The following is a 25,427-nucleotide window of genomic DNA, read 5'->3' on the forward strand; positions in this document are numbered from 1 at the left end:
TTTTTTAAAGATTTTATTTATTTGACAGAGAGAGAGAGAGTGAGAGAGAGCACACATGAACGAGGGAGAGGGGCAGAGGGAGAGGGAGAAGCAGGCTCTCCACTGAGCAAGGAACCCGATGCAGGGCTTAATCCCAGGACCTTGGGATCATGACCTGAGCCGAAGGCAGACGCTTAACCAACTGAGACACACAGGCGCCCGATTTTTTTTTTTACCTTAACTCTATTTTCTAAGGTCACTCAGAGTTCTTATTTAAAGCATTACTCATCCAACTATTTTATCTTTTTATACTGCTGCTAAATACAATTCTAGGCTCTCAACTATTTTAGGAATCATTATTGTTAGGGTAATTTTTATACTGGAATTATTGTTTTCCTAAAGAAGGGGTGCATAATTTTAAAACTTATAGCCATCATGCTGTACACTACACCCCCAGAACTTGTTTATAGCTGGAAGTTTGTACCTTTGGACCACCTTCACCCATTTTGCCCACTCTCAATCCCCTGCTTCTGGCAACCACCGATCTGTTCTGTTTTTTAAGTTTGGGTTTTTTAGATTACACATATAAGTGAGATCAAACAGTAATAGCCTTTCTCTGTCTGACTTATTTCAGTTAGCATAATGCCCTCAGGGCCCATCCACATTGTTACAAATGGCAGGATTTCCTTTTTTTTTTGGTGACTGAATAATATTTCAGTGTGTGTGTATGTGTGTGCGTGTATTTATATACACACACGCACACACACACACGCACATATATACCACATTTTCTTTATTCATTCATTCATTCAGTGGACACTTACGTTGTTTCAACATCCTGACTATTGTGAATAATGCTGGAAGGAACATTAGAATGCAAATATCTTTTCAAGATAGTGATTTTGTTTCCTTCAGATAATGACCAGATGTGGAATTGCTGGATCATCTCATAATTATATTTTTAATTTTCTAAGGAAACTCCATACAGTTTTCCAATATGGCTGAACCACTTTAGATTCCTACCAACAGTACATGATTCTCTTTTTTCCACATCCTCACCAATACTTGTTATCTCTTGTCCTTTTGGTACTCACCGTTGTAGCAGGTATGAGGTGTTATCTCATTGTAGTTTTGATTTGCATTTTCTGATGATCAGTGATGCTGAGTACCTTTTCAAGTATTTGGTGATCACATGTATGACTTCTTTGGAAAATGTCTTTTTAGTTTCTCTGCTCATTTTTAACTGAATTTTTTTAGGGTTTTGTTTTTGGGGGGGCTTTTTGTTGTTTATTTTGCTATTAAGGTATATGAGTTTCTATGTTTTGAATATTAACCACTTATCAGAATATGATTTGCAACTTTCTCTCGTTCTATAGATTGCTTTTTTATTGTTGATGTTTTCCTCTGCTGTGCAGAAACTTTTTTTAAAAAAAAAGATTTTGTTTATTTATTTGAGAGAGAGACAATGAGAGATAGAGAGCACGAGAGGGGGTAGGGTCAGAGGGAGAAGCAGACTCCCTGCTGAGCAGGGAGCCCAATGTGGGACTCGATCCCGGGACTCCAAGATCATGACCTGAGCCGAAGGCAGTTGCTTAACCAACTGAGCCACCCAGGCACCCTGTGCAGAAACTTTTGATGTAGTCCCATTTGTTTATTTCAGCTTTTGTTGCCTTTGCTTTTGGAGTCAAATCCAAAAAATCATTGCCAAGACCTGTATCAAAGAGCTTACCCCCTACATTTCCTTCTAGGAGTTTTATGATTTCAGGTCTTATGATCAAGTCTTTATTCCATTTTGAATTATATGTATATGTGTGTATGATGTAAGATGCAGTTTCTTCTTCTGCATGTGACTGTCCAGTTTTCCCAACACCATTTGTTGAAAAGACTGTCCTTTCCCCATTGTATATTCTTGACTCCTATGTCATAAATTAATTGACCATATATGCATGGTTTTATTTCTGGGCTCTTTAGTCTATGCCATCGGTCTATGTTTCTATTTTTATGCCAGTGCTAAACCGTTTTGAGTTTTATAGTTTTGTATTAGAGCTTGAAATCAGAACATGTGATGCCACCAACTTTGTTCTTGTTTCTTAAGATTGCTTTGGTTATTTGAGGTCTTTTGGGGTTCCATATAAATTTTAGGATTTTTTTTCTATTTCTGTGAAAAATTCCATTAGAATTTTGATAGGGACTGCACTGAACCTGTAGATTGCTCTGGGTACTATGGAAAATTTAGCAATATTCTTATAAACCATGAGTATGAATATCTTTCAATTTTTTTGTATCTTCATATTATTTCATCGTTGTCTTACTGTTTTTAGTCTATAGATCTTTCATCTCCTTGGTTAATATTACTCTTAGGAATTTTATTCCTTTTGATGCAATTCTAAAAGGGACTGTTTACTTCATTTTTCTTTTTTTAATTAATTTTTCAGTTCAAGTATAATTATCATACAGTGTTATATTAGTTTCAGGTGTACAATATAATGATTCAACAACTCTACATATTTTTCAGTGTTCATCAAGATAAATATACTCTCAATTTCCTTTATCTATTTCACCCATCTCCTAATGCACCTCCCCTCTGGCAACCACCAGTTTGTTCTCTGTATTTAGGAGTCCGGTTTTTGTTTGTCTCTTTTTTAATATTTGCTAATTTGTTTTGTTTCTTAAATTATACATATGAATGAAATAATACGATATTTAACTTTCTCTGACTATTTCACTTGGCATTATACCCTCTAGGTCTATTCATGTTGTTGCAAATAGGAAGATTTCATTCCTTTTTATGGCTAAGTAATATTCGTGTGTGTGTGTGTGTGTGTGTGTGTACCACATCTTCTTTATCCATTCATTTGTTGATGGACACTTGGGTTAATTTTCCTTTCTTATAGTTTGTAGGGGTACATATAACTTTTATTGTTTTAAGATTTTATTTATTTGAGAGAGAATGAGAGAGAGAGCATGAGGGGGGGAGGGTCAGAGGGAGAAGCAGACTCCCTGCTGAGCAGGGAGCCCGATGCGGGACTGGGTTTTAAAAGACATTTTCTGTGGAATTCCCATTTTATAAATCTCCCTGAATGTGTTTCAAAGTAATTAAAGCCCCTGCTCTCCTTTGCAGAGCTGCACAAGAGCAACTCATTTGACTTCCTTGCTTCTGAGACCTTGAAGTCCCTGGGAAACATTCAAGAATGATCAGGGTCCTGGCAAGGAAAAACCAAGCTCACTGTGAAGCTTAATGTATCTTAATTATTATCCTTGTCCCCACAGTACAGGTGACAAAACTGCCTTACGGGATTGTGGTGAGTTGCAAATGAGATAACTTTTGTGAAAACCCTTATGCAAAAGCTTAACGATTTTAGGTTTTTAACTCAGGAAAATTGAAAATGTTCATCTCTTAATCTATTTTTGTTGATGTTAATAAGAAGTATATATTTTATGAAAAATGCACCAATTTGTCACTTCAGATTTGAGTGATCCACATTCAAATTATTGTTTCTCATAATCAGAATGTGTAATCTGAACTAGATGGTGTGTGCTATGCTCTAGTCTCCATTAACTAATAAGATGGAGCATTAAGGGCGTGGCTCAGTCGGTTAAGCATCTGCCTTCGGCTCAGGTCATGATCCCAGGGTCCTGGGATCGAGCCCCACATCGGGCTCCCTGCTCCGCGGGAAGCCTGCTTCTCCCTCTCCCACTCCCCCTGCTTGTGTTCCTGCTCGCGCGCTCTCTCTCTCTCTCAAATAAATAAATAAAATCTTTAAAAAAAAAGATATAGCATTAAATACTTGTATGGTTATGTCTGTCAAAACCTTTAAAAATGCTTAAACAAGTCTTACAGGCAGAAAGGACTTGGATGACTTGATATTTTAAATTGACATCAATATAAGTAGACAAGTTGGTGTTTTGGCCTAAAGGTAAATGCTACTTTATTTTGGCATAATTATCATAGTTTAGAACAGAAGTATTTTACAAGGGTAGATAACAAAGACAAACACACATTTATTATTATTATTTTTAATCTTGAGATCACAATTTTGTATTTGCACATTACCCTTAAACTACATCCTGCGTGTTTTGGATTTCAGAGAGTTTAGGATTAAGGGAAGTTCTTTTTATCTAATGCTCATTCTCATGGTTTGTTTTGATTTTTTTTTCCTTAGCATGATACATAAAAGTTTTGAGTTCTTCAAAAATTCTCTGGATTTATGAGCAAAGGAAGAAGAGGATTAAGATGATTTTATTTTTATTTAATATTTATTAAGCACACAAGTTATTCCAGAGTTTTTGGAAAATACCAAACTAAAATAGCCTCAGAATATGTGTTTGCCTTTTAGATTTTTAGATTCAGATGCCTAACCAATCCTGCCACCTTCCTTTTACAGAAGAATTGAGTCGTGAAAAACTCAGGTTGTTTCTCTGTGGTCATAGAGCTGGCTAATAGCAGAACTGGGAATAGACACTGATGTTTTCAGTCCCACTCAGTCCAGATTCTTTCCACTATACCAAACCGCCACTCATGGCTAAATGTTTCCAAGAAGGATAAATATGTAATTATGCATTAGAATGTAAGAACACCAGAGGCAAGGATGGTGTTGTTCATCCATGTGCCCAGCATGCAATACCAAGAAACACTTCATAAATATATGTTGAATAATTGAGTTGCTAACCGGTGCTCATTTAACTCTATTACATGGCGTAGGAAGCAGTGTATCATCTTTGACTGAGTTAAACATCTTAACTGAAGCCTAGCTGTTCAATTAGCTTTCATTTTGTGGTCTCACTGGCATAAAGGCCACAAATTCTTCCTATCTCAGAGGAAATTACCACCTCTAGAACACTGGTCTCAAAAATCCTAATGCTCAAAGTGACCATACAGAGGTCCCTATACTGCTCTCATTTTACAACCCCTTAAGTTAATATTCCAACACAGCCCTGACTATGTTGTTCTGCTGCCTAGATGAGTAGGTAAGTCCTCACAGGCTCAGCAATTTCTAACACAATAGGGTCCTTTAACAAGATTTTTAAGAAACCAAGTAATTGAAAAATTACAAAATCAAAATGTATGTCACATCTAAGGCAGTATTATGCCTATATTTTGATCTAAATCCAAAAAGTATATTTGATCCCCAGACAACTAAAACTTGTGTGACAACAACCTTTGCCGATAGGACTCTCAGGCAAATGGGCACCATCATTTAAAATGAGACTTTTGTCCCAAATCCCAAAGTAGACCCGTCATGAGCTAAGCTAAACCACATAAAAGGTGCTTTTTTGTCTATACTAGATTTTGTCCTAAGTGACCAAAGACACTTGAAGTAGATTGAGAGGCCTTCTTCCTGTCATCTCTTCACCTAAGCCCTCTCCTAAATCTTTGCTTACCAGTCTGATAAGAAAGTCTGGGCAAGAAAACAAGCCAGGATTTCTTTCTATGGACAAGAGGAAACTAGCCTCAACTATTTTTCCCAGTCTTTCTCAGTGTGCAGCAAGGAGAAGAGACTGCAGCCCATGACTCCTCTGCTGGACACACATCCTGGAACCCAACACACCACTTTGTCTGGGGGTGGTATGAGGAAGATGATTGCTGAGGAGGGAGAGCTGGGGGACTTTGGCTGAATCTTCCTCCAGACAGAAGCAATAAATTATACATAGATGGGAAGAGGCTGCAGCATGCTCTGGGGTAATATCCATTGATTACTGAGTTCTAATCCTGGTTGTTCACCTACTGTATGGGTGAACTTGACCAAGTTAAATATTTACCAGTTCTATCCAAGACACTAGGGAACTGTTGGCATCTCTTTCCTTTTTCATATCACTGGCTTTCTTTGCTATGAGGGTGACAGAGTGGCAGTAGTGTTTAAATGCAGAAGAAAATGGGCTCAGGAATCAGACAGACTTGGCTTCTAATTCCAGCTCTGTCACATAACTCTGGAAAATCACTTCTCTTAAGTCACAGTTTTCTAATCAGTAAAGTGGATGTGATAAATGTGCTTGCTTATAGTAAGTTCACTGAGTGTTAGATGAAATTATGCATGTAAAGTGTTTAGCATGACCCAGTTTCATCATTCAGTAAATATTAGATTTTAATAACAAGAGCCAAAGCTTAAGTGTGAGCTTAAATGGGATAAGGGAAGTGGAGGCCTTTCAGCCAGCTATGGTCTTAGACGCAGGCTTAGTTGAGGCATCTAAGTAACATGGTCTGTTCTCATGTGATGGGTCTAAGTCCTTAGGCTGTGACACCAGGTATTGCCAACAAAGCCTCCAAGTAGTCACGAATGTTTGCCAGTCTTAAGTTTGTATTTCCTTCAGACTCTTTGCAGGAGTAGGTAGTGGATAAGGTTTGAGGGCTTGGGGTATTCTTTAGCTAAATACAGTATTATTACCATGTCTTTAGCCATAATGTAGGTTAAATGTCAACACACTGAGAAAAACACAAACAAATAGAATTTATGTCTACTGTGCTCATATTGCTAGAGCAGTCCTTACCCTGAAGGGTTAGGGCCAAGTTTTCACCCTATTTGGGCATCTTGGTCAACCCTTCTGCTTTATCCTCCATTTCATCACAGCATATCTGCTCAGACCCCACACTGTCTTCTCGAGGAGACTTTTCAGATTCTCCATTGATGTCTTTAAATTAAAAATCTGACCATGGTATGCATAAAGCTACCCAATGACTTCCCACTGCCTTTATATCAAATTGAAAGCCTCATATCGGTGAGATCATATGATACATGTCTTTCTCTGATTGACTTATTTGGCTTAACATAAGTTAAAAAAAAAAAGAAGATAGTAAGAAGGGAAAAATGAAGTGGGGGGGGAATTGGAGGGGGAGATTAACCATGAGAGACTATGGACTCTGAGAAACAAACTGAGGGTTCTAGAGGGGAGGGGGTGGGGGAATGTGTTAGCCTGGTGATGGGTATTAAGGAGGGCATGTACTGAATGGAGCACTGGGCGTTATATGCAAACAATGAATCATGGAACACTACATCAAAATAAATAAGTAAATAAGAAAAAAACTGCAGTCTATTGAGAACAGGGATCTTATTTTATTCACCATTTATCACCAGTTTCTAGAACAGTGACTTGCTCATGGACCGTCAATAAATATTCATTACATGTGAGAATGAATGAATGGCCTGAAATCTTCCATTAATAGCGGGCCGGTCTTGGATGCCTGGGTGGCTCAGTCAGTTAAGCATCTGGCTTCGGCTCAGGTCATGATCCCAGGGTCCTGGGATTGGATCCTGCATTGGGCTCCTTGCTCAGCGGGGACCCTGCTTCTCCCTCTGCCTGCCACTCCCCCTGCTTGTGCTCTCTCTCTCTGACAAATAAATCAATAAAATCTTTAAAAAAATAGTAGGCTGGTCTCCACCTATTCCCCTTTCCATACCTCTAGAATTTATTCAGCACTGAATAATAATGTTTAGAACTTTGCTACCTTCATAGCAATGATCCTTTATGTAACCCTTTAACTTCAGAGATGGTCACCCTGCATTTCACCTTCCTGGTAACACTACAGTCTTCCCTTGTGCATTTGGTCCCTGTTTGCTGGGTGGAGCACCATCATCTCTATTTTTGGGTGAGGGAGGGAGAGGTGGGAGACTTAGTAACCCTTAGATAGACCCTAGAGCTCCCACCAGAAGGACCTCACTTCCAGGCAGTGTCACTTGGCGATATCTGGTCCCAGAAAACATGAAGACTTCTCTAAACTCTTAGAGTTTCTCCTATGCCCTTTAAGCAATTTCTACAACTGTTGTTTTCACATTGTTTTACCTTTACATTCTTCATTTGTTCATTACTATGCCATTCCTCATAATCCTATTTATTCTTTCCCACTCTCATTTGCATTTTCTATGCCCCTTAATGGAATCCCCCAATAATTTAAGCAAGAAAATATAGCAATCAACATGAATTTCTATCATGCCTAATTTCCTTAGTTCAAGTAGCCATTCATTTATTTACTCAACAAATATTTATTGAGTGCCTAGTATACTGTGTCATATACTGTTCAAACCCTTGGAATATACTAATGAACAGGATAAAGTCTCTGCCTTCAAGTAGCACATGTTCTGGTAGGTGTTGACAGCAATAAATAAAAATATGTATTATAAACACATATAATATGTTGAGACAACAGATCTATTTTGATTGTCCATCTTTATTCTTAAAGCTTGAAATTTTGTTTCATTGTGAATAGACATGATATATATGAATTCTGAATGGTGCCTTAATTAAATCATGATTTAGTCAATACACTGTAGTTTATTCAGTAACAACTGAAGTATGAGAAGAGTTCGGCATGTCCCATCATTCTTTTTGTCCCATCATTTTTAATTTGAGAGTTTTCTTATAGAAAATGGATTAACTTGAATAAGTAACCAATATACTGATACCTCTCAAGAACATCTCAGTTCGGGTGCCTGGGTGGCTCAGATGGTTAAGCGTCTGCCTTCGGCTCAGGTCATGATCCCAGGGTCCTGGGATTGAGTCCCGCATCGGGCTCCCTGCTCTTTGGGAGCCTGCTTCTCCCTCTGCCTCTCTCTCTCTCTCTGTCTCTCATAACTAACTAACTAACTAACTAACTAAATAAATAAATAAATAAAAATAAAAATGAGAACATCTAAGTTCTTCCATTGTGCCTACCCCCAACCCCAAACAGCCACTTCCTATTTGTAATTTAAATGTGTGGATATCATTTTAAAGGTCTTTTTTCTCTAAGACTAAACATTTTAGAGGTCTGTTTAAGATCATGGGAAAAATAGTCACTTCCTTTGATCTCTACCCTAATTAGATTACAGGGTTTTAAAAGTTTCTTTTTTATTTTTTAAAGATTATTTATTTACTTATTTATTTGAGAGAGAGAGAGAGAGAGACAGCACAAGCGACGGGGAGGGAGAAGCAGACTCCCTGCTGAGCAGGGAGCCTGATGCTGGGCTCAATCCCAGGACCCTGGGATCATGATCTGAGCCAAAGGCAGACGCTTAACTGACTGAGTGACCCAGGCGCCCCTAAAAGTTTCTTCCATCAACTGAAGAGCTTGATATTTTATCTATAGGTTAAAGAAGAACAGTCACCCTGAACTCAAGTGGAAGCCCCCAGTGATCAAGCAAAGAAAGTGAAATAAGAATTTGAGTCATTTCTTTAGGTCCTGCACAATCTTGTATAGAAGAGAAGGTTAGGACAGTGTGAGTTTTCATAACCCCACTATGTTTTTAATTTATGCTTAGGGTTGAAGACATCCTCCTAGAGAATGTACTCATTATCATAGCAACAATTCACTATTAATTTTGAGACATTCTTCTATCTTGCTGGAATGCAGACTGGTGTATTAGAGGGAACAAAGATATGAGTTAATAAACCATCATTCAAAGCTCTAACTCAGCTCCTAACTAACTGTGAGTCCTTGGGCAAAATATTTAATGTTTTTCTTATATGATTAAAAAATGGAAATAAAAATGACTAACTTACTTGGCATAAATATAAGTAAAGCCCCTGTCTCATAGAGGATTATCAATAAAGTGTGACTGTTACACTTTTACTATCAAGCAGGCAGATGACTCATGCCCATTTTGAGGTTAACATATAGGAAGTGGATAGAAGAAAGATATTTTTACTGTTTCTTTTCCTTTGTTCATTTAGGCATTTAATCAATAAACATTTTGTGTGTCATCTTTGCTGGGCATGAGGCTTGACTGTGGAGGAACCAAGATGCACGTTAGCATTTCTGATCAGAAGCAGCTCACAATCTAATAGGGGCACAAAGCACTCAAGAGTCCAATAAGATAGAGTGTGAGCATTTAGGGAAGAGATAAGAAGTGGTTTGTTTGAGGACACTGCATGATAGAGAGGGCTTTGTCCCACAGAATCTTCCAAGAAGATGAGTTTCAAAGGACAGAAGAAAATGCTTAGATGCCAAAGGAAAGGAAGTTTATTCCAGATTTCCAGATGGAGAGGTTGTTTGTTGTCTTCACTAGACTATGAACTCCATGAGGTCAGGGTCTTATTTTGTTCACTATTATATCTCCAGCACCGAGGACAGCACCGGGTACACACTGGTTTCTCTTAAGTATATTTGAATTAGCCCCTCCAAAGCATAGTATGATTTACTGTATTCAGAAGTCTGTATTAAAACACATAAATGAGGTTTTTTTTAAAACTGAGAATTGTATGGAGACAATGAAAGGATTTCTTGAGATTGACATAATTCAGTCCCTAATGAGAATGATAAATAATTTACTACAAATTCATATTCAATCTATTGTAAAGCCTATCTAGGGGATTTAGATATCAATATATAGTTGCCCCTTACTAAGGAAGTGTTTTTAACTCATAATTAGCTCCTGTTAATTGATCAGCCTTTATTCTGGTTTGGTTCTATCCTCTGTTGTTCTGTTGCAGGGATGCTGTTATCCCACTGGGATAAGCCTTTCTTATTTCTGGTTGCTTAGTCTTTGCTTGTGCCTGAAGCCCTCTGATCCAAACAAAGCAATGCACTCTGCAATGTCTATCTGCTTGCCTGTGCAGTGTTGCAGTCATTTTTCTGTTAGGTTCCAAGGTTTCTCTTATTCTCCTAAGCAAATTTATTCTTGCAACAGATGCCCCATCAATGTTGATTTTGAAAAGGAAGTAAGAATTCCTTTGTTCATAAGAATCATTTTGGTTTTGGAATCTGAATTGAAAACAGAACTTCCCTCCCTGCCTGCTACCCCACAAGCATAGCATAGTAGGAAGAGCATAGGCTTCATAGCCAAATACTTGAGTATAAATCCCAACATTATCACTACTGTTCCTAGGACCTTTGTTTTGCTACTTCAGATTATCTTCCATTTTTCACCACTCTCCTCTCTACCCAGGGAGGCTGTTTCTATGCATGGTATCAGGGATCTATCCCCAGTTAAATTTAGCCAATATGAAGCTCCAGCAGAAAGGATTTATTCCCTTAGCCCTCTTTCTGCAAGATTTCCTACAGCTCTGTATGTCACTTGACATAAGGTCTCTTCTCTTCTCCAGGATGCTCTCAATCTGTAATCTCGCTCTCTATTTGGGATTCTGGTAAACTCTCCCACTTGGTAGGATAAGGGGAAGACCAGTAGCAGGGATGGTGTCAATTCCACTACTAGTAGCCCCAGCTACATGCAGTATCCCCTGAGGTGACCCTGTGCATCATCCATTAGTCTCTGTGTTAATAAACAAATGTTGCCATTGTTTTCTGTTGGAATTCTTATGACACACTAACCATATGAGCCTAGGCCCAAACACCTCCTGGTGCTTCAGTTTTCTTATCTATAAAATAGGATTAATAATGGCATCTACATTATAGAACTTTTGTTAAGATTAAAAATAAGAGAAAACCTTGGCACATAGTAAACACTCATGAAAAGTTAGGTTTTAGCACTATTATTATTCTGTTGCATGGTGACACCTTCTGTGAAGCATAATTAAATAAATAGCACCTTGGCAGACTATCTTGCTGGACTTCATTTAGTTGCCTCAATTCCAAAACCATGTTGGTTGCACACCTGCCATGAACTAAGAACCAGGAGAGATATGAAGCATGTAAAGTTAGATAAAGCATACAAAGTTAGATACGGTCTCCAGCCTGCAAGGACCTCAAAAACTACAATATAAAGTAGTAGGTACAAAATAGAAATATTTAAAAGCTGTTATGGAAGCTCATGTGAGAAGCAGAGGAAATTCCTAAGATAATACTGAAAAGAATTTCCAAAAAATAATAGTTAATTCTGATGGAAGCCCAGAAAAAATTAAGTATAAGGAAAAGAAGACTGAACTCCCAAAGGTACATCTCAAAGAAAAATAAAAACTGACAGATTATGAATGCATTGAGGAGATGGTGGTAGTTTTGTTGAAAATTTTGGAGGGGATTAATGATAGGTTCATAGAAAACTTTGGGGGTGGGAAGCCAAAGCAATTAACCTTCTAGAAAATAAAAAGTTGTTGAAGAAAGGAAAGTAATCATAGCTGGGGGAATAAATACATTGACCTCTCTGATTCTATGGCTCAGCTGTGGTAATGTTTAAATGGTACTACAATTATAAACACTACATAATCAATCTAAAATTAAGATATTTCTCTGTTGGGAGGCTGGATGGAAGAAAAGTTTAGAAGTGGTTTGAGAAGAAAAAGGAGACAGTTATTAGAGATAAATCATCATCTTCCACAATAGGAATTAGGTAAAAAAGAAAAAAAATGTTAGGAATAGCAGTATTAATATGTTATTTAGAAACAGCTAAAAAAGTTAAATGAGGTTCTTCTGAGCGATAGGTACCAAGATTAAAGACGAGTGATGAAGATAAAACTGTATTTCTAGCTAAGTTTTGAGGTAGTATTTGAGTCTCAGAAAATACATAAATGCATTATTAAATACAAATAAATAGCAAGTATGAAATTAAACGAATATCTTGCACAAAAGGGGTTACATGAAAGCGCCGGGGGGGCGTGGTGTGAGTAGCCCTGGCATCGTTGTTTGGCATCAGATAATGGGAAATCTACAATATTAAAGAGGTTATGCCTCGGAATTCCAAATAACTAAGAAAACAAGGAGAAATACATTCAGATTTCTGCTTTAGAGAGGAAATTCTGGAATACTTTTGAAAGTAGTTGGAGTGAAGAAGAAATGGTGTCAGGGAAAATGGTTATGACAGGTCAGTAGGGAAACAATAAGCTTGGTATTTCAAACATCTTACTCAATGTTGGCAATGGTCATAGAAAGCAAGGCATGGTTTGAGATATATCTTAAAGGTACGATCAAGAGAACTTGGTGATTGGTTAGATGTGGGAAGTAGAAGATAAATCAGAGTTGATGCAGAGGTATTTTGATGGTGAAGCTCTTTGCTTTTGTAGGAGATATAATTAAAAGTGGATTTGCAGAATGATGGTATGGTTTTGCAAACCAAGATGCCTAGATTATGTCCAATTAAAATGATGTAGTAGACAATAGCACATACTATGATGAAATTCAGGGAAACTCCGAGTCTGGAGATAAAATTTTTTTTTATTAACATATAATGTATTATTTGTTTCCGGGGTACAGGTCTGTGACTCATCAGTCTTACACAATTCACAGCGCTCATCATAGCACATACCCTCCCCAGTGTCCACCCCCCATCCACTCCAGCAACCCTCAGTGTGTTTCCTGAGATTAAGAGTCTCTTATGGTTTGTCTCTCTCTCTCTGGTTTCATCTCATTTCATTTTTCCCTCCCTTCCCCTATGATCCTCTGTCTTGTTTCTCAAATTCCTCATATCAGTGAGATCATATGATAATTGTCTTTCTCTGACTGACTTATTTCACTTAGCATAATACCTTTTAATCCCATCCATGTTGGTCCAAATGGCAAGATATCATTTTTTGGATGGCTGCATAATATTCCATTGCATAATATTCCATAATATTCCATTGTGTATACACACACACACACACACACACACACATACACACACCACATCTTCTTTATCCATTCATCTGTTGATGGACATGGAGATAAAGATTTTGATAAAAAATTATCCACATAAGTCTAAAGTTCATGAAAGAATAAGAAATGATACTTAAAGCTATGGAACTAGATAAGATCAATTGGTGAGCTGCAAAAATTAGACATCAGGATAAAAAAAAAAGGAGAAGCCAATAAAGAAAAGATTGATGAAGCAAAAGAAAATCTTGGAAATATATGATTGTCACTGAAACCAAATGAAAAAAAAGTTCCAAGAAAGAAGAAGGTGAACAATTACGTCAAATGCTGGAGGAAGTTCAAGTAAAATAAAAAATGAGGATTGACCATTGGATTTGGAAAGATGGAATAGTAGATGTGAGAGACAGAACTATTTATCAGAGTGCTTCAGGAAAAAAAAAGACTGATTGTAATGGCTAAAGAGATCATGAAAATTGTAAAGAAGAGCAAAAACTTTGGACTATAACTAGCTGTTTCTTTTTCAAATAGTAGATAGTACAGCATGTTTATATGTCAATGGCAGCGATCTTACAGAAAGTAAAACATCAATGATTCAAGAGTAACAAGAGAGGAAGTGCAGTTCAATGCATAAAAAGAAAAGGCTGGCCTTGGATAGAAACCCAGACATTCCAACTCTTAAAACAGGATAAAAGGAAGAACAGAGATCCACACAAAGATGCTTAGACTGATTTGATGGAAGGAAGATGAGGTGGCTCTGGTCTGATTGCTTCTATCATCAAAGACAGAATTATTGAGTGTGAGAAAGGATATAGATGAAAGTATAAGGAGAGACAAGATGAAAAAAATCAGGAGTGTAGGAGGAAGGAAAAGCATATCTTAGACAATTAATATGCAAGGACTATAGGTCCAATCGAGTTTATAGTCACTAATATTTGTAAGACCAGTCATAATTTTCTTTTTCCTTAGCCCAACTCAGTTGCTGCTATGCAAAAACAGAATAAAAGGAAAGTTGGCTTGAAATAATGTTGGATTTTTTTTCAGTGAGTGTAACGGAAGGATGTGGCAAGGAATTTGAAGGGATATGGATTGTGTGTATATGAAAAGATATGTGTCTAACTGCAATTGAATAAAAGGATATAGAATTTTAAAATAGTTATCAGCATAAAGGATTTCAGAAAGTAACTTGTTTTAGAGAAATGCATAAGGATAGACATTTTGAAATGTTACAATTATGATGCTGCACCATGGAATCTAAGTGGGATAAACAGGGGAGTGAGTATATAAAGAGCGTAATAAACAGGAAAACATGGTGGTTGACGTGAAAGCGTGGTTAAATTGGGGCTTCCAGAGTATGTGAGCTAGAAAGACAGGAGATAGAGGTCAGAGAGTGGTATGCTTGAAGACAAGATTTTGTGAACACGTAGTTAAAGAAAAAAAATAGATACTCATTGTAGAAAACTTAGAAAATATCACTCTATAGAAAAACATATATACTGTGTGTGTTGGTATGTATGGGTGTGTTTCTGAAGTTACTACTTTCTCTTATCCATTTATCACTGTACCAATGATCTAAGATTTAACTAGTATAATTTTATATCTAACAGTGCAACTTCTGCTGTTTATTCTTCTTTTTTAAAATTTTCTTAGATAGTATTAGCCAGTTATTCTTCAAGGTAAAATTTTAAGTAATCAAAAAATACCCTATAGGTATTTTGCTTAGAATTTCAATACATTTATTTTATAATAATAACTTTCCTTCAGCAGTGTAGCCTCTTTGTTTAGTTTTTAATATTATTTTAGAAAAAAATTATTAAAAATGCTTGGAGGAATGTTCTAATTTTTAAAAGGCATAACTTAAAAATAAATACTGAAAGCACAGTAGCTAGTAGGTTATTGCTAGTGCTAACCATGGTATAGATATTTTGAATTGGATCAACTTAATGAGTGGTCTTAGAAGTTTCTTAGTTATCTGTCTTGGATTTTCTAAGTAATTAACAGTTTATATAAAATATAATAATTTTCTTTTCTCCTTTACAGTATTTAAAGCTTATACATACTTTCAATATTATTTTCATTCACTAAAATTGCCAGATCATTTTGGATACTTAAGAGTGAGACCAGATATTCCTTTTTTTTTTAAGATTTTTATTTATTTGACCGAGAGAGACACAGCAAGAGAGGGAACACAAGCAGGGGGAGTGGGAGAGGGAGAAGCAGGCTTCCCGCCGAGCAGGGAGCCCGACGCGGGGCTCGATCCCAGGACCCTGGGCTGACGACCTGAGCCGAAGGCAGACGCTTAACGACTGAGCCACCCAGGCGCCCTGAGACCAGATATTCCTAAATTATTCTTAACCTCACTGATAATGCAAAAAAGCCTTTTCAGATATGGATATGTTTTATAAACTGGGAGAGAAAAAAGTTATTAGTCCATAATTTCCCTCAGAAATCAAATCTCCAACTGTTACAAAATGAACAAACCCCAGCTACATGCATAACTCCTAGGTTCTGTAAGGTAAGTGACTATAGATAGAAAAAAGACCACAATTCTCTACTTTGTCCTTTATCTATATAGCCCCTTTGCAATGACACTTCTGCAGCTCCTTCCATCAAGGGAAGTCACTCTCCCTGCCTCTTGAATCTGGGTTGGCCTGTGACCTGCTTTGGCCAACAGGATGTAGAAGGAAAAATGTGTTGGTTCTGAACCCAACTAAGCCTTCAACATGAAGGACAAAGAACTTTCTTAAACATAACCCTGAGAATTGTGTGTATAAGTAAAAAGATATGTGTCGAATTGCAATTGAATAAAAGGATACAGAATTTTAAAATAATTATCAGCCTAAAGAATTTCAGAAAGTAACTGGTTTTAGAGAAATGGAGAAGGACACATTTTGAAATGTTACAAAAATTGTCAGAACTTGGACTCCATTTGCAAAATCATTTCTCTTCTGAAAGGAAAAGAGGATTCCCTAAAACTAATGATTCATGAAAGTATTCCAAGAGTTTTAAAATTATAGGAGATAAAAATTCTTTCTTCGTTTGTTTCCATCAGGGAGCATACTGACAGTCTCCGAGGGACAGCACAAGAACTTAGCTTGTGTGACAGCTCTCATTCCCTGAAATGGATGTTTCAGTTTTAGCAACATACTGCTAACTATGCCTTTTTTTTTTTCCCCAAGTGACTTTGGCTTCACTGTTGAAAAAGTCCCATTTCAATGTATCAGGTTTATGTCCCCTCATTAGTGTTTGGCAAGAAAAATCAGGCAACACATGTACTCAACTCATAACAAGTTTATGAATTTGTATTTTAATCCACTTCTGGGAAAAGACAAGCAGCCAGAGATCCAAATGATATATTAATGGTCTAAATTGTACTTTAATTCATCTTTTCCCAACACATGAGAAGTAATGTGGACCTAACTAGGCATTCCAGAAGTCTTTTCAACTAACACTGGTTCACACTTGAGGTCATTAGACAACTCAGTAAAATCTCAGATTCCACATTTTCCTTGGTGTCTGAGCCCCTGCTTCAATATCAGGAATACTTGTATCTTGATATCTATCAAAGGCTTGTTCTTGTGTTTTTGTTGTTGTTACAAAAACTAGTATTTTCTGCCTAGGTTGCAAATAAATGTAAACCAGTATTCATGGCTTCAAATAAATATCATCTGATTTGCTGAAATACTTGTGTTGGTTATACTTTGACTTATTCTAGAGAGGATTAAAAGGTTTTATCTAAGGACAATGAGCATTTTGGAAGTCTGCCTTTTTATAAACATAACATCATCATTTAAAAGAGCCTTTATAGTTTTTATGTATCTCCTGGGAAATTAACTGTGATAAAAAAAATGTTATTAGAATGAAAAAGACCATATATTGTATGATTCCATTTATATGAAAAATTCAGAAAAGGCAAATCTAGAGAGACAGAAAGTAGATTAGTGGTTGCCTGGGGGTGAGGGTGGGGGTGGGAACAGGGATGACGGCAAATGGGTACAAGGGATCTCTTTGGGGTGATAAAAATAGTCTAAAACTGGATTGTGTTGCACTGCACGGCTCTGCAAATTTACTAAAAATCGTTGAACTATACATTTAAAACTTGAGGATAAATTTTATGTTTACAAACTATACCTCAATAAAGCTGTTATTTTGTTTTAAAAAAGCAGGTGTTATTAGAGAAACTTAAAACAACTATTTATAACATTTTATAATTCCTAGTGACACAATAAGAAAGCTTGCAATTACTAAAATACGTCACACTTGGGCTGAAATAAACCTAATTCTTCAAAGGGCTCTCTTAGCCTATTCTGCCCATTCTGGATGTCAGAATCATAACTTTATTGCTAGCTGGGTCCATCCTGGATGTATACAATAATACCCTGAAAATTGTTTAAACTTTAACTTCAAAATACATCCGAAGTTTTAGCTGAGAATCCTGAACGTAACAAATGAGTTGAACCCTGTCCAGCAACATAATTATACACACCCAGGCAATGGAATTCTGATATGAGTATTCCATTTCCTTATCCCTAAGGAACTGATAAAACTCTTAACATAATATAAATACAATAGCAACAGTAATAATACAAATTTAAAAAAGCAATAGATACTATTCACTGAGGGTTTACCGTGGGCCAGGCATTGTTAAGTGCCTAGCAAAAATAGTCTCAATTCACACAAGAACCCTGAGAAGCAGGTGTTATGTCCACTTTGTAACAGAAGAAACTGAATCTTACAAAAGATAATGAATGTACCAGTGTCACAAAGTAAGTAGAGGGCAGGGCCCACATGTGCTCCTAGTTTGTGTGTCCATTGCGGAGCGGTTAAACACACGGACTTCATGCGAAGGCACCCTGGGTGTGAATGTGGTTGCCCCATTCTCTAGCTGCATGTCTTTTGAGTTGGTTATTCTCAATGCCTTCAGCGTCTACACTTACAAAATGAGGATAATAATGCTATCTAACCATTATACACATTTGAGAGAATTAAATAAGGTAATGAATATAAAGCTCCTAATATTTGGCTCAGAACACAATGGCTACCTAATAAAATGATACCTAGTAGTATTAATAGTAGGGGTAATTAGGATTCACTTTAGAAGAAAACATACATTTGATAAACGAATATATTAAATTTACTAATTAAGAGTATTAGTTAACTAAATTCTAATTCTTGGACAATCCACATAATAAAATATAAACAAGATACAATAAGATTTCAACCAGCTGGGGTGCCTGGGTGGCTCAGATGGTCAAACGTCTGCCTTTGGCTCAGGTCTTGACCTCCAGGTCCTGGGATCGAGCCCCATGTCGAGCTCAGTGGGGAGTCTGCTTGTCCCTCTCCCTCTGCCTCTCCCCCTGCTTGTGCTCTCTCTGTCTCTCTCTCTCTCTCTCTCTCTAATGAATAAATAAAATCTTTAAAAAAAAAAAGATTTCAACCAGCCATCAAATACTTTACAACTACCTCTTACCTCTTCTTTCATTATTTTTTCCTGTCACCTACACTGTGTTTTTATAATGATGTATTTCTAAAGTTAAATGTTGAGTTGTAATTTCCTGACAGTCTATCACCAATTACTACACATCAATAGTTCTAATCAATTTTTTTTTAAAAGTTGCAAGGAGCATGTTGTTTGTTAGGAAATTTTTTTTTATTTTAGCAATTTTTTTTTTATTTTACTAAAAAGTCTTTCACAATATACTTTTACACCTAAGTAGCCATACTTGGAAAGACATCAATGAAGGAATGTGTTTCTATTGAAAATAAAAGAAATTATAGGTACAATGATTACTAGACTCTCCCCATTGAAAAAGAAAGAGTATTTGCATGTTGCTTACAAATTGGGTTCATTGGGCAGAAGGCAAGGCTCTGAAAACACCTGACTATGAGCTGAGCGATTCCATGCAAGACAAAAGAGATTATTTTATTGCTCTACAGAGCTGAAGGAGAAACCGGAAGAAGGGAGAGGCTACAAGAAGGCTTAGCTAACTAAATGCTTTAGGTCCAAGCAGGATTTTGGTCTCTTGTTTATTTTGGTTTTGTTTGTTTGTTTCTTTGTTTTGGAGGTGTTTAGTTCAGTTTGGCAGAAACTTGCTAGATTTTGCAGGAACCTACTTAGGGGCATAGGACTTATGAATATAGAGAGGAGTTAAGAGTTTGAACAACACACCCAAGGACATAGATTGAACCTGGAAGAAACCCTGCTTATACTCAGTTTGGCCTGACTTGAAGTTCTCTAGCTTCAGGAAACCCCTAGATTCACAAAAATCACAGAGCATCCATTTAAGTCTCACAAGGCTGGAGAAGTGAGATTTGAGGTAATTTACTCAGATTCCCATAGACAATGGGCTTTAACTCATATGGGAAGGCTGTATATAATAATGTAAAATGGTGAAATTGTGGCTATATATATATATATATACACACACACATACATATAATTTTACACTCTCAGTCATTTTATCCACAGACACTGAAGAGTAAAGATGTTTGGGTACTTGGCTAAGGTAAAAACCAAGCACTCAAGCTTGTGTTTTTAATTCTTTACAATGTATATTAACTTTATAATAATTACGGAATTTTTCATTGATCTAAAACTTAATGAGAGAGATAAATTTGCCATGGTGATGATGACTTGTCTATTTATCCTTGTAGTTCTATCAATTTTTGAGGCTATGTTATCAAAGGTTCATTCAAGTTTATAATTGCTCTATCTTTCTGTGAATTGAATCTTTTATCATTATCTAGTGATTCTCCACCTCTAGGAATGCTTTTTGCCTTCGAGCTCATTTGTCTCATACCTATATGCTGATGCCAGCTCTTTTTTGGACATTTCCTTATGCATATTATTTCATCAGTTAAATTTCAACCTTAAGTTTTGTATCATATTTTTTTTACCCACTCTAAGAAGCTTTGTTTTTCAACTTAAACATTTGGCCATTTACACTAATTGTAAATACTTAATTATTTTAATTTATTACCATGTGTATCAGTTCTCTAGGGCTACCGTAACAAAATAACCACATACTGGGTGGCTTAAACAACAGAAATTTATTTTCTCACAGTTATCGAAGCCTTTAGTCAAAGATAGATCAAGATGTCAAGGTCGGCAGGGTTGGTTTCTTCTGAAACCTTCCTCCTTGGTTTGCAGGTACCCCTTTCTCACTGTGTCTTTACATGGTCTTTCCTCTGCATACAAACCCTTGATGTCTCTCTGTGTGTCCAAATATCCTCTGACTTTATAAAAGTCAGATTGGATTAGGGACAAATGGGCTTGTTTTAGCTTAATAACTTCTTTAAAAGCCCTATGTCCAAATACATTCTCTGAGATACTGAGGGACAGGGTTTCAACACAGGAATTTTGAGGGGACACAATTCAGCCCATAACACTATCAATACATTATATATTTTTCTATATATTTAACTACTTTCTTTGATGATCATTCTGTTCTTTATCGCTGACCTTTCAGTTAGATTCACTTTGTTTTGGCAGAAGTACTGCTGACTTTTCAACAATATAAGGGTTAAATGTACCAACCCTACCACAGAGTCAAAAATCTGCATTAAACTTTTGACTCCTCAAAACCTTAACTACTAATAGTTCACTGGAAACCTTACTGATAACATAAACCGTCAACTAACATATTTTATATGTTGTATTACATACTGTATTCTTACAATAAAGTAAGCTAAAGAAAAGAAAATATTAAGAAAATCATAAGGAAGAGAAAATACATTTACAGTGCTATACTGTATTTTTTGAAAAATATATCCACATGTAAGTGGACCCATGTAGTTCAAACCCATGTTGTTCAAGGGTCAACTGTGCATCTTCTAGGATTTCTTTGAGTAAGAGTCTTCTATCAGTCAAGGCTCTCATTTTTTGGTCTGAATATGTCCAAATTTTGCTCACTAGAAAGATATTTTCTCTGGGTTTATAATTCTGGAATCATTCTTCTGTTCTCCGGACACATTACAGATTGTTTTCATCCTTTTTTGATTTCTCTGCCCTATGTTGAGGCAGTAAGTCCTATTAGTCTCTCTACCTGAAAGGCTGGATTTTGTCTCCTGTCATCTGCAACTCGTAAGATCATGAAACCTTTGCTAAGATTCCCTGTGGTTGGGCATATGCCTGCAGGACAAAGATGGCCCTAGGGCTCTGCTTTCCTTTCTGGGAATCTATTTTCACTTCATTTTTAGACTCTTAAGTATTCCTCATTTCCTTGACAGAGCATCAATGCATGTTACAAGTTGCTTTTTAGATTTTTATCCAGAATTTATTTTTGCTTTCAGCAGGAAGATCAGTTACAGTATTTGGTATGCCATTCCGCTGAAAAAATAAGGCTGGTCCATCTCATTTAAAGAGAGACAGAGGCAGACAGAGGAGGTTTGGTTTGTTTGTTTGTTTTTCTTTTTCTGTTAATAGAGGTCCATTTTAGGTTTGCCTGGGTGGTTGGTTAAGTATCCAACTCTTGGGGTTTCGGCTCAGGTTATGATCTCAGGGTCATGATATCAAGGCCTGTGCTGGGCTCTGCGCTCAGCTCAGAGTCTGCTTAAAATTCTTCCCCCACCTCCCTCCCCCTCTGCTCCTCCTCCCATGCTCTCTCACTCTAAACAGTAAATAAATAAATAAAATCTTTAAAAATAGAGTTCCATTTTAAAAGTAGAGGACTTATTTGGGACCTTTTTTCCTCTATGTGCCTGCGTGACTTGCCTTAACATCAGGAGCAGCCTTGATGGAATGAAGATTTCAAGTACCTTTAGGACTGCCTATGGAACATTGATAGTTCTAGCACGTGGCCTTGATTAAGCCGGGATAGCAGTATTAGGTATGGGTTTAGTAGTGTAAGAGTCTCAAGAAGTCTCTGAGTTACTGTCCCTTTAGAATTTGTGCTGTAAAAGCTAAAAACTATGGAGAAATCTATAGAATTTTAACTTATCGTTATGTGGTGGAAACAAGAAGAACCGAGGACCAAATCTACATAAGACTGAGCACAGGAATGACAATGCTAGCTCCTTGAGCCGTATCTGTGGGAAATGGTACTAAGCTATCACCACCCTTCCTCTCCTTAAGCCAAGGACATGCCTCAGAATCCTTCCCAGCATGGTATCCTCAGCACCCAGTGCCAAACAACCACAGGAGGAAGGAAAATGCAATTTAACAAAATAACAACTAACAGTACCTTGTGGCTTGTTCTTGTGTTTTTCAATTGGGACACTGTTAGCAACATGTTTTCTCAGGTGCAGAGGGGAAAAGAATTCTTTCCGTTTTCTCAGTTCACCTTTTTGGAAGCTCTGTTAAGGTAGGTAACTCATGTTAGTGCTTCCTGTAATTGACTACACAGAGACCCAGCAAGTAACCATCTAGTGGTTGCTGGAGAGGAAAAGGAAGGCTTGTTGACAATTTCTTCCAAATGTAGAACTTTGCCATGAAATTCTGCACTTTGAACTAGATCTGGAAATAAAGACATTAAGAACTTTCCCGGTTACAATAGGTTTTCTTTTGTTTGTTTGCTTGTTTCGTTTTTTCTCTTAGAGCTCGAGGATCAATGTCTGTTGGCTTGATAAAGAGAAAAGACGACAAATCTTCCATTTGCCTGAGTTGGTTTCCACTTAGGGGCCTTGATGCCAGTTGTTCCCTTCACCTGATAGGCCCCTGTTCTAGATCTTTACATGCCTGACTCTTTCTCATCCTTCAAGCTTCAAGTCTTGGTTTAAATTAAAATTAAAAAAAATTAAAAAATTAAATAAAAATTAAAAGAAGACCTCCTCAAGGTCTTTTCTGATTACCCAAAGTAGGCTTCACCACCACCAATTCATTCTCTAGTCAACCATGTTCTTTATTTCTTTTTAATTTTTTATTTAAATTCAATTAGCCAACATATATTACATCATTAGTTTCAGATGTAGCGTTCAATAACTTACCAGTTGCATGTAACACCCAGTGCTCATCACATCACGTGCCCTCCTTAACGCCCATCACCCAGTTACCCCATCCCCCCACCCACCTCCCCTCCCGCAACCCTCAGTTTGTTTCCTAGAGTTAAGAGTCTCTCATGGTTTTTCTCCCTCTCTGATGACTTCATTGTCTAGTCAACCATGTTTTTTATTTGCTTTGTGGCATTTATCACTCACTGGAAGTACTTTTTTCCTTTTCATATCTCATCTGTCTCCCCTCACCAAAGCACACGTTCTGAGAGGCCAGGGTGCTGGCTGTCTTATATCCGTGGCACCTACAACAGTACCTAACATGCAACTAGGTGCACAATGATATTCGTGCAGGAATTAATATGAATGAGAAATATGTACTTGCTGTTTATTTTGACTTACGGACTTAATTTGTAAGGTAACTTTATAAAGAGATTTTAATTTTATAAAGAGATTTTTTGACTCTCGTGGTAATAAGGGACCAATTTATATCTCTATAACAGAAAATATATAGGAGTTGAGATGGAAAAATGATGTAGTGATTAGAGAGACAAACACATGAGCCTGGGTTTTAATCTCAATTTTTCCATTACTAGCTGTGAGACCTTGAGTGAGGTACTCAACCTCTCTGTTCCTTAGTTTTCTTATTTAAAGAAATTATGACAAAGAGAAGACAACAGGATTGGGAGAAAAGGAAATAAGTGAATGTACTGCAAACACTTAAAATAATGTCTGCCCTTTGGAAGACCTCTGTAAGTTATTTATTGATATTGTCATATAAAATTACTGTAAATGCACATTATACGCCTGCACAGTTAACTTTTCATGAATTTCTTCATTTGTCAAGAGTAAATAATCATACCTACTTCATAGGATCATGGTAAGGGTGAAACATAAAGCACTTAAAATAGGGTCTGGCACATGTAACACTCAAAAACTGTAGCTTTTATTATCTTATGCAATACATTCAAATGACTTTTATTCACTTATTCTTTCCATTCTCCATCTTTTTTTGTGTGTGCTACCAGACCGTGATCTTTATTCGTGACAGAAATTCTCATGGGCAGGAGATATCAGGATACATTGACTATGCCCACAGGCTAAAGATCGAAGATTTTGAAGTCTACTTTAGTGGAAAAAGAAGACTTCTTCCAAAACCCACAGATATGAGGTAAATTGTATGTACTTCTCACACCTTCAGTAAGAGAACAAGCTCCTCAGGGGCATGGTAAAAGATTCTTATTTTATGTTCTATATCCTGCCTCGAGTGGAAGAGACATATATATATGGAATGTGGTAAGAGTTGCTTGAATAAAAAATTTAAATGGGCAATGAACAGAGATGCACTTTTTCCATCAACAGTCTGAGGAAGAGAACTTTTCAGAGATGAGGTAAGTAAATTCCCAGTGACATTACTTTTAAATGACAAGTAGAGCCTAAAAATGGCTAATCTCATAAGGGTCTTGGACCACTTGGGACTTGGTCTGCTTAGGAGCCTCAAGAACAGTCCACCTAACACATTCTCCCCCCTCTTTTCTTTGGCCACCAACCAAAGTACAAGCCTTTGACTAGCATGCCCTCATTTACTCTCATTACTGGCCTATTCTGGGATTCCTTCCCACTCATCATTCTTTTTATTATTGACCCCTACCCCTTTCTCTGGAGACCTCATCCTATCACATATGATCTGCTCTATACTGTCAGTTGATTCACAGATCAACTCTTCTATCCCTTTGGTAGTAGGTCTCAAGCTAATTTTTAAATTCTTTTACTTTCCATAGAATCCAGAAGTGGTAGCAGCATTCTCCTTGAACTGTCCTCTATATCCAGATTATTTGACACTTGTAACAACGCTCTCCTCCTTCGACATTCCTGCTGTCTTTTATCCATCCTTATTGCTGTTATCTAAAGACTTCTTAACCCATCACCACCTTAATGGACCTACCCTTTTTCTGACCCCACCTAGATGCATGGCACGTCATTTAACTTCTCTCTGTAATAATCTTTTTGAGCTTTGGCTGTATCTGTCCTGCTTACTTCAAAGGTAGATTGATAGAGGGACTTTTTTTTGTTCCCCCCAGCACCTGTAACT

General features: G+C 37.0%; 1 protein-coding gene across 3 annotated transcripts in view; it reads left to right on the plus strand.

Annotated features, from left to right (window-relative positions):
• The window catches only part of CFAP299 (cilia and flagella associated protein 299), a 573,208-nt gene that overhangs the window by 471,374 nt on the left and 76,407 nt on the right, over nucleotides 1-25,427 (plus strand). For all 3 annotated transcript variants that reach the window (XM_073891828.1, XM_073891829.1, XM_025887823.2), the window contains one exon: nucleotides 24,364-24,506. In XM_073891828.1, the coding sequence (XP_073747929.1) occupies nucleotides 24,364-24,506 (143 nt within the window). The remainder of the gene's footprint in view (nucleotides 1-24,363; nucleotides 24,507-25,427) is intronic.

This window comes from Callorhinus ursinus, unplaced genomic scaffold, assembly GCF_003265705.2.
Source record: "Callorhinus ursinus isolate GAN/ISIS: 27379988/994484 unplaced genomic scaffold, GSC_fseal_2.0 scaffold4, whole genome shotgun sequence".
Taxonomy (NCBI): domain Eukaryota; kingdom Metazoa; phylum Chordata; class Mammalia; order Carnivora; family Otariidae; genus Callorhinus; species Callorhinus ursinus.